Below are 12,456 nucleotides of genomic sequence, written 5' to 3' on the forward strand. Positions count from 1 at the left end.
AAGTCTGCAATCTGGCTTAGAGAGGTAGAGGACGAAGAAACCTTGCGCCTCCTGCACCAAGCTCTAAAGGTCTCCCACTTTGACTGGTAGACTCTTTGTGAAGAGATCCTCCTTGCCCTGGCAATAGCTTTCGCCGCTTGTGCCGAAAAGCCTCGAGATCTAACGAGCTTCTCGACAGTCTGAAGGCAGTCAGATTGAGAGCGAGGGGGTTTTGGTGAAATCTCTCGAAGTGGGGTTGTCTGAGAAGATCTGGACTTGCCGGGAGTCTTCTTGGAAAGTCCATCAGCAACCCTACCACTTCGGTGAACCATGCCCTCGCAGGCCAGAATGGAGCCTCTAGGATCATTCGTCCCGAATCGAGGAGAGCGAATTTCCTGACAACCAGATTGATGATCTTGAACGGGGGAAAGGCATACATGTCCAGCACCGTCCAATCCATCAAGAAGGCGTCCACTGCAACAGCTTCCTCGTCCGGGACTAGGGAGCAGTAGTTGGGGATCCTCTTGTTTAGACCGGAGGTGAAAAGGTCTATTACCGGTCTGCCCCACAACTTCCAGAGGCTCTGACAGACATGCGGGTTGAGAGTCCACTCTGTAGGAAGGACTTGTCCCCTCCTGCTGAGCATGTCTGCCCTGATGTTTCTCTGCCCTTGAACAAACCTTGTCAACAGCTGGGTCTCGTTCTCGTTCGCCCAAAGGAGAAGCTCTCTCGCAGTTGAGAACAGAGAGAGGGAGTGAGTTCCCCCTTGCTTCCTTATGTACGCGAGAGCTGTGGTGTTGTCGGAATTGATCTCCACAGTCTTTCCCGACACCGAGGTTTTGAAGGCCTTGAGCCCTAACAAAATGGCCATCAATTCCTTCCTGTTGATATGCCAACTGACCTGACTCCCTTCCTGTTGAAAAATAACAAAGTTATTTTTTGTTTTCTGTTTCTTTTTATAATATGGTAATTTGGTAAGTTGTAAAGGATTGTTTTTATTTTAACTTTCATTTTTAGTATTTAAATATTTTGGTTTACATAAAATGATGACAATTCCTTAATAACCTGTTAAAACTTAAGATGGTTGGGGTCGTTGAAGAGACTTGCTGCTCGTTATAAATTTCTTACAGAAAGGAGAAGTGGACGGCTTTCCATGAAAATATAGTTAGTTCTTAGCCATCTTCACCAGTGACAACATTGGATTTGCTGGCCTCTTTATCGTCATGGTGAAAAAATAAGTGATTTGTACCATGGATCCGCATCTTACGTTGCCTTCTTCTTGGAAGCCTCATCAAGAGCCAACACAGCAATTGTGATTTGTTTCATTTACGAACAGCATACACGGACAGTATGGGTTGTGAGGTACGTCATCATTTTAAAGGTCATTTAAAATTTTTGACTTATAATCCATAGTTCATTTGATAATGAAAGTCCCTTGCTTTGCTTTTTAGCCCCCACAAATAAATATACCCTTGGATAATATTCATATCATTTACAATTTTTATGGAATTGCCATATTATAATTTCCCAGTCATAATTGAGAGATTCATTTATCTTCAGTTACTTTGAGCTGGTTAGATAATTTAAATTTTGTATCATATTTTGGTATTCTATCATTTTTGCCACTCTTACGTTAATTAGTAGTTTATTTACATTAGTTGTTTTTACTACTTAGGTGGTTATTCGTTCGGCCTTACTGTCAATTTGGCTCGTTGTATACTAGTGATATACTTAATACGCAAAGTGGACCATTGCCTTTAGGTAATTATTATTTGATAGTGTTAAGTGAAATTAAATTTTGATACAATACATATATTTGAATGGTATTCCTGTGTTTAAATAATTTGTTAGTGATTTCCATAGTTTAAACTACCATTTGAAGTGTAATTGATATTTGTTATTTCATATTTATCTAGGGGTTCTTGAAAATGGTAATTGGAAGTTGGAGATGCTTGACCATCGCTTTGACCTCTATTTAAGGCGATCATCTTCGACAGCAGCAACAACAGCATTGTTTTTAATTTGAGCAGCAATACATGAAACCATTTTATTAATTATTGTTCAGTTTCTTAGTTGTTCATAATTTTATGAAGGTTTCATTAAAATAAGAAATTTACGCTTTGTATTAATTTTCCAATTACGTTGTAAAGTTTTTCAAGATGGCGCCCAACGTGGGGCTTAAGTAAGGTGCTGTTTTTGCTGTCTGGTTAGCTTCCGGGTTGGGGTGTTGTTTGTTGCGGGTCCATGGTCTAAGTTTTAAATTTTATTGAAATGAGTGTAGAATTAAAGACTCGTAAATATATTCGTGGCCAAGTAACGCGGTTGTTTAATGAACATGATAAATTCATGCGTATGAATAAAACTGAGTTGAAGGCTGTTCAAATCAAATTGGTATCGTACAGTGATCAGTTGAACAGTCTTAATACTGTAATCCATAAGTCTTTGTATGGAGACGGGACAAATGAAGAGGAGTTCTTATTAGAATTGCAGTCTTGTGATGATTACTCAGATAAATTAAATACCTGTTTTGCTGTTTTACAATTGATGGATTCTAAGCCTGAGGCCAAGGATTCTGAAACCGCAAGAAGTCTCTTGAAGAGTCCTGTAGTTCCACTTCCGGTTTACGCTAGCACCGAAAGTGAAAATGTTGAAAAATTTCTTGTTGAGTTTGAATCGGCTATTGCCACATATTCGTACACTGAGAGAGATAAACTATTACTTCTCAAGCAACAGGTATCAGGCAGAGCCTCAATTTTACTCGAGAATCTTGAAATTTCAAAGCAGACCTATACTGATGCTAAGAAATTGCTTAAAGAAGCACTGGCTTCTCGTTCGCTTCAGAAATTCAATGTAATTAAGCAATTAAGTGAAATGAAGCTTGAGTATGGCACTGATCCTTTTTCCTATATTGGAAAAATTACTAATGTAACTGAAACTTTTTCTACATTGGAAATCAAAGTAGATGATATTTTGCAGTATTTCATCTGGCAAGGCATGAATGACTCCTTTAAAGCTCAGCTAATAAATGTGACTAATCATGTACGTCCATCACTTGAGGAGATAAAGGAAAATTTCTTTGAAGCATCTGAACGTTATATGGACGTCACAAGGAAGTTTAATGAAAGGAGGAGACAAGGAGGAAAATCTTCTACATCACTTGCAGTTAATGTTAAATATGAGGATAATGAAACTAACAGAATTAGTACTTCTGACGCCGCTTCTCCGAGGAAAAGGTGCACTCTTTGCCAGGAAAACCATGCAACACATAAGTGTATAAAATATAAAGAACCTGAGCATAAGCTGAGACGCTTAGAAGAACTTAATGGTTGCAAGAAATGTGCTAACATTGGACATACCACTAACAAATGCAAGTTTAAATTCTTTAAGAAATGCTATTTTTGTAAGGGTTGGCATTTTTCATTTTTGTGTGATCATCAAGGTGAAAAATCTCATGATGAAAAACTACAAATGAATGCGAGAGGTAGCAAGGAAGTAAAAGCAGGTAATTCAAAACACAGGGAAACCTCAAGTGATGTAATGATTATAACTAAGGCTTTGCATACCACTGATGGCGCCTCTGTTTTGCCAACTTTTACCTGTGAAATGTTGAATGGAGCCCTTGTTAGAGGTTTGAAGGACTGTGGCTGTCAGACCAGTTTTGTAACTGAAAAACTTGCAAGTGATAATAGGTTGAAAGTGTTAGAAGATAATGTCTCTTTAACAGTCAATGGTTTTAATTCAAGTAAGAAGTATAAATCCAAAATAGTTGAATTAAAGTGCAACTTTGATGATAAGGCATGTGTAATACATGCATTGTGTGTACCAAGCATAGATATAAACTTGTCATTGCCAGGAATTTCAGAAGTGGCCAGGGCCTTTGCCAAAAAAGGCTTCAAATTAGCTGATAAATATTTGACTGATGGTAGTGATAAAATAAAGGATATTGACTTGATACTCGGTACAAATGATGCCCATTGTTTATTAGATTTTTCAGTAAAATTTGGCAATGATCACCCATCTGTTTATTTGGGATCAGCTGCAGGAGTGATGTTAATGGGTAATGTCAAGATTATGCAACAGAATCTACCTTATCTTTCAAAGGACTTTTCTTGTTCTTGGTGTTCGGAGCACTCCCGCTCGGTTGCCGATTATGAGGAAACATGTGAGTTAAATGGAACCAAATCCCCTGTATTTGATGGCATAGATGAATGCTGCAAGTATATTGGATTTGGAAGTTCTATGGGTGAGCCAAGTGGCTTAAGTTTGGAATGCGAGGTGGAGGTTCAAGCTAACTTCGCTATTTTAAATGAAAAAGGTATGATTGAAGAATCAGAGCTGAGACGTGCAACTGAGATGCTGCGGTCTGTGTATGAGAAATCTATTTATGAACCAGACCCTTTAGATGGAAACTTGATGTCAGATTGTAATGCAAATTTGATTAAGTTTACCCTTGATAACGCAAGAAGAAACGAGGAAGGAAGGCTAGAGATGCCTCTTCTATGGAATGAAAAGAGCTGTCATTTGCTTGGACGGAATCTCAACCTTGCAAAGGCTGTATTGAGGTCCAACACGAGAAAATTACAAAGGAACAAGGCAAATTTGGAACTTATGAATGAAAATTTTAAAGAACAAGCAAAACTTGGGATAATTGAAAGAGTACCAAATCTAGAAAGGTACATGGATGAGCATCCTGAGTGCAGTTTTTTAGCACACATGGGAGTTTTTAGACTAGATCGGGAAACAACAAAATGCAGAGTTGTTTTCCTGTCCAATGTTTGTGAACCTAGCAGGTCCAGTGTGATGACGGTCAATCATAATCAGGCTATGTATGCTGGCCCATCACTCAATCAAAAGATGACGTCTGCAATGCTTCATTTGAGATTTGGATCTAAATTACTCGTCTTCGATATTAAGAGAGCATTCAATCAAATAGCACTCAGTGAGCTTGATCAGCAGAAGTTACTCTTTTTATGGTATAAGAATGTTAAGAAAGGGGATTTCTCTATAGTTGCCTACAAAAATGTTCGTCTTCCTTTTGGACTTCGATGCAGTCCTACAATTTTGATGTTGGCTCTTTTCAAAATTTTAGTACTGGATAGCAAGAATGATAATCCTAGACTAAGAAATGCAAAATGGATAATGTATCAGCTCTTCTATATGGATAATGGTGGATTTACTTGTGAATCATCTGAAACCTTGAATTGGATATATGAGATTTTACAGGGTATTTTTTGTCCTTACAAATTTGAACTACAGCAGATGTTTTCTAATGATTCTACACTACAAGATAAAATTGATGGAGAAAATATGCAATCGGATGTAGGATGCAAGAAATCTGAGATGGAGGTGAAATTACTTGGGATGATCTGGAATCGAGGGAGTGATACAATTTCAACCAGGAAATTGTGCCTTGATGAAAAGGCTAATACAAAAAGGGAAATTTTGCGATCCATTGCATCTAATTATGATGTTTTCAACATAAATGGTCCTCTTCTTAACAGAGCTAGACTTTTTATGCAGGACTTGCAATGTGAGAGAACGCTTGGATGGGATACACAACTTAGAGACTTTCAACAAAAGGAATGGAAAAATATTGCAAACCAAGTAAATTCTGCTCCTGTTTTTGAGGTTCAGAGATGTGTTGGTGAAAGGACAGATGAATATAAACTTGAGGCTTATGTTGATGCTAGCAAAAGAGTTTATGGAGTTGTTGTATATTTATGCAATATAAGAAGTGGTGAAAGAAGCTTTGTATTAGCGAAAAACAGACTCATTGGATCCAAATTGCATGAAAAGTCCATTCCTTCACTCGAATTACAGGCTATATGTTTGGGTACAGAGGTTTTGTTGGATACCTATAATGAACTGAGTGGCACACAGTGCCTGGTGCCCATCAAAATAGTTGACTTGGGGCTATTCTCAGATAGTTTTGTTGCCCTGTCGTGGCTTAAGTCATTTTCTCATAGGTTTGATAAAATGCAGAAAAGGTCAGTGTTCGTAATGAACAAACTGAATCATATAATAAAGCTATGTGAGGGGAGAAGTGTTGGATTCTCCTTCGTGAGTGGAATGGACAACCCAGCCGACAAAATTACACGATGTCTGTCATTCAAAAGCTTAATGAAGTCTAATTACCATAAGGGTCCCAATATACGTGATCTCGATCAAGCTAGTAGAAGTGACATTTTAGGTTTCAAGGTACCAATGGTCGAGAATTTAGAACCCATTGAGGCATATACTGCATCAACCCGTATAAAAGAAAGCCAAACTGTAAAACTAGAGCACTTAATATCTCTAGATAGATATTCAAATATGAATAAGTTGATATCTATACATGCGAAAGTTCTGGAATGCTGGGATCGATGGAAAGGGTTTATAAACAAGTCACATGGCTTTGATAAGAAGGACCTCCGCTCTAAGGCTTTGACTCAAATAATCTCTAGGGATCAACAAATAAATTTTCCAGATGTTATTGACTATTTAAGTAGTAACTCTAAAACAAAGATGGCTATGCCTAATTTGATATCACAGTTGAATTTGTATCCAGACACTCATAATTTAATAAGAGTGAATTGTAAATTTAATGAGAAGCGCAGTGTAACGAACCAAACTTATCCTATTCTTTTATCAAGAGAGAGTACTCTAACAAAACTTATTATATTGGATGAACATTTGCTTTTGAAACATGCCGGTTGCTATGCCCTTTTGACAGAATTACGTAGGAAATTCTGGATACCAAAATTCTTCTCAACAGTTAAAAGGATTCTGAAGGAATGTGTTGTATGCCGGAGATATAACCAAAGACCTGTCAAACTTAATCAATCAGCCTATAGGGAATTTAGATTGAGTCCATCTGATAAACCTTTTGGTAATGTATACCTTGATTATTGTGGTCCATTTTATGTGAGACAAGGGAAAGATAAAGTCAAGGTTTGGATCCTTGTTATTTCATGCATGTTCACACGAGCAGTTAATCTTAAGATCTGTATGGATATGACAGTTGAAGAGTTTTTGCGTGCTTTGTCACTGCATTCTTTTGAATATGGAGTCCCTCAGTTTATAGTAAGTGATTTGGGTACGCAAATAGTAGCAGGAGCCAATATTATTCAGGATTTCCTGAAGGATGCCGAGACTGTTCAGTATTTAACTGATAATAATGTTGAGAAAGTCCATTTTCAACAGTACTATAAGGGCTGCAGTCAGCTTGGAGGATTGGTTGAGAGCGTAGTTAAAATGACCAAGCATATGATACGGAAGTCAATCAGAAATAATGTCATTGAATTTAGGGATTTTGAATATCTTGTTTGTCATGCTGTACATTTGATCAATAGAAGGCCGATTGCATTTAAAGAAGCATTAAGAGATTGTTCTAATAATGTACCAACCCCTATAACGCCAGAGGAACTTATTCATGGATATTCATTGGTCTCTTTGAATATTATTCCTGCATTACAAGCTGACCCTGGTTCTCATGAGGATTTTCAGGTTGACTTTGATGTTGTACATAAAATTAAAACATCTTATGAGAAGCTGAAACAAATTAGAACTAACTTGCTGGAAATCTATCATCGGGAATTCATGAACACTTTAATTAAACAAGCTACTGATAAGAAGGATAGATATACTCCTGTAAACCATAAACAAATCAGTATTGGCGATATTGTGCTGATTAAGGAGGATGGATATAAACCTGTTAATTATCCTATGGGAATTGTCAAAGAAGTTTTCAAGAATATCAACGGAGAGGCAACTGCTGCGAAAGTTCTGAAGGGTAAAACCAATGAAATAACTAAAAGGCATGTTACTTCTTTGATACCACTCTTGAGGAAGGAGTCTGATGAGGATGCTGTAGGATCAGATGATGATGATGAGGATGCTGTAGCATCGAAAGAAGAGATTCCAGGCATGGACGTTTCTAGAAAACGTCCACAGAGAAAAGCTGCTGAGATATCACGGCAAAAATTCAAAACCATTCTAAACGATGATATTTCAGACTAATATTTTTCTTTTCTTTATTTAATCAAATTTACATAATTCTTATGTAAAATTTGATTTCTTCCCCGGGAGTGTTGAAAAATAACAAAGTTATTTTTTGTTTTCTGTTTCTTTTTATAATATGGTAATTTGGTAAGTTGTAAAGGATTGTTTTTATTTTAACTTTCATTTTTAGTATTTAAATATTTTGGTTTACATAAAATGATGACAATTCCTTAATAACCTGTTAAAACTTAAGATGGTTGGGGTCGTTGAAGAGACTTGCTGCTCGTTATAAATTTCTTACAGAAAGGAGAAGTGGACGGCTTTCCATGAAAATATAGTTAGTTCTTAGCCATCTTCACCAGTGACAACATTGGATTTGCTGGCCTCTTTATCGTCATGGTGAAAAAATAAGTGATTTGTACCATGGATCCGCATCTTACGTTGCCTTCTTCTTGGAAGCCTCATCAAGAGCCAACACAGCAATTGTGATTTGTTTCATTTACGAACAGCATACACGGACAGTATGGGTTGTGAGGTACGTCATCATTTTAAAGGTCATTTAAAATTTTTGACTTATAATCCATAGTTCATTTGATAATGAAAGTCCCTTGCTTTGCTTTTTAGCCCCCACAAATAAATATACCCTTGGATAATATTCATATCATTTACAATTTTTATGGAATTGCCATATTATAATTTCCCAGTCATAATTGAGAGATTCATTTATCTTCAGTTACTTTGAGCTGGTTAGATAATTTAAATTTTGTATCATATTTTGGTATTCTATCATTTTTGCCACTCTTACGTTAATTAGTAGTTTATTTACATTAGTTGTTTTTACTACTTAGGTGGTTATTCGTTCGGCCTTACTGTCAATTTGGCTCGTTGTATACTAGTGATATACTTAATACGCAAAGTGGACCATTGCCTTTAGGTAATTATTATTTGATAGTGTTAAGTGAAATTAAATTTTGATACAATACATATATTTGAATGGTATTCCTGTGTTTAAATAATTTGTTAGTGATTTCCATAGTTTAAACTACCATTTGAAGTGTAATTGATATTTGTTATTTCATATTTATCTAGGGGTTCTTGAAAATGGTAATTGGAAGTTGGAGATGCTTGACCATCGCTTTGACCTCTATTTAAGGCGATCATCTTCGACAGCAGCAACAACAGCATTGTTTTTAATTTGAGCAGCAATACATGAAACCATTTTATTAATTATTGTTCAGTTTCTTAGTTGTTCATAATTTTATGAAGGTTTCATTAAAATAAGAAATTTACGCTTTGTATTAATTTTCCAATTACGTTGTAAAGTTTTTCAAGACTTCCCAAATACCTGAGACCTCTTTGTTCCCTAGTGTTGCTCCCCAGCCTGACTCGGACGCGTCTGAGAATAACACTAGGTCGGGGTTCTTCTTGAACAAGGAGATCCCTTTTCCCAACAGAGCTGGGTCCAGCCACCACATTAAAAGATCCTTGATCTCAGTCGGAATGGGAAAAGAAAAAGTGTCCTCCTGGATCTTTCTGTTCCAAACCTTTGCGAGGAAGTGTTGCAGAGGCCTTAGGTGCAGTCTCCCCAAAGGGACAAACTGCTCCAGGGAGGATAGAGTTCCCAGCAGACTCATCCACTCCTTCGCTGAGCATTCCTGCTTCCTCGAAAAGTCTTTGACTTTGTCCAGGCACCTGGTCTGCCTCTCCTGGGAGGGAGAAGCCTGAAAAAGAACTGACTTCAGAACTACAGTGAACCCTCGTTTATCGCGGTAGATAGGTTCCAGACCCGGCCGCGATAGGTGAAAATCCGCGAAGTAGTGACATCATATTTACCTATTTATTTAACATGTATATTCGGACTTTTAAAACCTTCCCTTGTACGTAGTACTGTTAACAAACTACCCTTTAATGTACAGAACAACTAATGCATGTACTACAGCACCCTAAACTAAAACAGGCACAAATATTAAAGGAGATTTTATATCATGCGTTTCCTAAACACCTAAAAAGCACGATAAAAAATGGCAACCAATGTTTTGTTTACGTTCATCTCTGATCATAATGAAGAAACAAACTCATTTAGTGTACACATATATGTATAGGTTAGTTTTTGCATCGATTATATTGATTATACAGTATGTTGATTTTTTTATTACCAATGTTTTACTTAATTTTTCTTAGGACTTCCAAATGAAATGTTTTTCTTTATGACCCCGCCTGAAACGACGGCGTCATAAAGTACTGTACGCTCAGTAAACAACCACGCTCAGAACAAAGAAGGCATTTAACGCGCATGATGAAAGTGATAAATAATGATTTACAGTAAAAGCATTTACAAAATATGTTATTAGTACAAATATAATTTACCGTATCTATATAAAATCATACAGTACATACTGTACGTAGCAAAGCAGGAAAACAATTTACGAGAGAGAGAGAGAGAGAGAGAGAGAGAGAGAGAGAGAGAGAGAGAGAATTGTTTTACGTACGTAAATGTAAATTTTAAACAAAAAAAATATGATAGGTTACAACATGTAGACTTTTAAAACCTTCCCTTTAACTTAATGCATACAGAACTAAACTATAAAACAGGCACAAATATTAGAATGTTAGAATATTAAAGTAAAAAATAAAGATTGTTACTGTACTCACCACGAAAGAAGTTCAAGAAAAACTTGAATGATGATGGCGATGAATTTGCTGCACAGTAGAAATGATGATGATGAAGCTGATGATGTGTTCTACTGTGCAGCCAGGTAGTATTTTACGTCTCTTCAGACGGAGGTGTCTTTTCCTGGGACACCTCTTCAACTTCTTCAATTTCTTCCGAAGGCGTAGTAGCAGGAGGAACTGGCTCTTTTTTGCGAGGCTGGAAGAACATTGTGATCGGAAGTTGTTGCCGCTGCTTCTTTTTTCGATCTAAGAGCATCTTGTAGGGAGTCATTATGTCATCAACCTTGTTGCAGAATTGCATCGACCAAACCATATCCTCGTCCCACTCTTGCAACATTTCTTTCACCTCCCTTATATGGTTGCAGACCTTGGCAAGCCGTTCTAGTGTTAAGCCCGTTTCTTCGACATTTTCTTGGGTCTCTTCCTGGGTTTCACTCTCTTCTTCGCTTGCCGATTTCGTCAGGTCTTCGAGGTCTGCGTCAGTTAGTGGCTGGGAATGGCAGTCCAACAACTCGTCGACGTCTTCAGTCGTCATGTCGCCAAACCCGTCACCTCCAATTATGGCAGCCAACTGCACAGATTTGCGTACTGCAGAGTGTTGGATTTCAGCAGGTGTAAATCCCTCGTCGTCGTAAACAATCTCGGGCCACAACTTCTTCCAGCTCGCATTCACAGTTGCAGGTTTCATCTCTTGAAGTGCCTTCTGAATATTCTTCAGGCACGTGGCTATGGTGTACTGCCGCCAGTACGCCTTCAAGTTAAAATCTTCATCCTCATCCTCTTGGGCAGCATCCACACACGCAACGAGGTCCGCCAAGGTATTCTTCGTGTAGAGGGCCTTGAACGCCCTGATAACCCCCTGGTCCATCGGTTGAATTAATGACGTGGTGTTGGGTGGCAGGAACTCAACCTGAACACCCTCACGCGACAGGTCAGTTGCGTGTCCACCAGCGTTATCCATAAGGAGAAGGATCTTGAATGGCAAGCCCTTCTCTACGAGATATTCACTGACTTGCGGGATGAAACACTGGTGGAAGCAGTTGGAGGTCAGCATCTTCGTAATCCATGCTTTTGGATTATGCATCCAGTACACGGGAAGGAGATTCTTGTTTTTATTTTTCAAAGCGCGAGGATTTTTCGACTTAGAAATAAGCCCCGGCTTTAGCAAAAATCCAGCAGCATTGCCACACATCACAAGGGTAACGCGATCCTTGAATGCTTTAAAGCCAGAGGCTTTGGCTTCCTCTTTGAACAGGAAAGTTCGCGACGGCATTCTCTTCCAAAACAAGCCGGTCTCATCCATATTAAAGACTTGTTCCGGCTTGTATCCACCTTCGGCGATAATATTCTTGAACGTCTGGTTCACGTAAGTTTCAGCAGCGGCAGTGTCAGCCGAAGCAGCCTCGCCATGCAGGGAAACGCTTTTCAGGGCGAAGCGTTTCTGAAACTTCGCGAACCATCCTTTGCTGGCGGAAAAACGTTTCTGAGGCTGGGAATCAGTGGATGTCCCTGGTTGAGGATCATCTGCATCATCATCTTCTTCAGCATGGTTGCCGTCGTCGTCTTGAGGTTCCTTTGCAGCAAAATTCTCATACAAGCTCAAAGCCTTTGTTCGGATGGTGTTCGTATCCAAGGCTATGTTCTTCTTCCGGCAGTCGGCAATCCACACAGCTAAAGCACCTTCCATGCGTACGATCGTTTTATTACGCGTTGTAACGACTCGCTTCGCTGATCTGCTAAAGGTGATTGCAGCCGTCTTTCTAATGTTCGACTCGTCCTTCTTGATATAGCGAACGGTAGATTCGTTGATTCCAAAATGGCGGG

The 12,456-nt window shown here is 38.4% G+C and overlaps 2 protein-coding genes across 4 annotated transcripts in view; one reads left to right on the forward strand and one right to left on the reverse strand.

The window, feature by feature from the left end:
• Positions 1-12,456, reverse strand: part of LOC137641489 (pre-mRNA-splicing factor RBM22) — a 66,575-nt gene that overhangs the window by 18,056 nt on the left and 36,063 nt on the right. The window lies entirely within an intron of this gene.
• Positions 979-9,186, forward strand: LOC137640578 (uncharacterized). 3 transcript variants are annotated; one of them, XR_011044411.1, is made up of 5 exons: positions 979-1,341; positions 1,655-1,740; positions 8,263-8,494; positions 8,808-8,893; positions 9,049-9,186. XR_011044411.1 is itself a non-coding variant. In XM_068373090.1 (3 exons), the coding sequence occupies exon 1, from the start codon at positions 6,490-6,492 to the stop codon at positions 7,975-7,977; it is 1,488 nt and encodes a 495-aa protein (XP_068229191.1). In that variant the 5' UTR covers positions 6,488-6,489; the 3' UTR covers positions 7,978-8,494; positions 8,808-8,893; positions 9,049-9,186. The 3 variants fall into 3 exon arrangements, 2 of the variants coding, with proteins under 2 accessions (XP_068229191.1, XP_068229192.1); XM_068373090.1 differs by lacking the exons at positions 979-1,341; positions 1,655-1,740 and having other exon boundaries at positions 6,488-8,494; XM_068373091.1 differs by lacking the exons at positions 979-1,341; positions 1,655-1,740; positions 8,808-8,893 and having other exon boundaries at positions 6,488-8,494.

This window comes from Palaemon carinicauda, chromosome 5 (genome assembly GCF_036898095.1).
Source record: "Palaemon carinicauda isolate YSFRI2023 chromosome 5, ASM3689809v2, whole genome shotgun sequence".
NCBI lineage: Eukaryota > Metazoa > Arthropoda > Malacostraca > Decapoda > Palaemonidae > Palaemon > Palaemon carinicauda.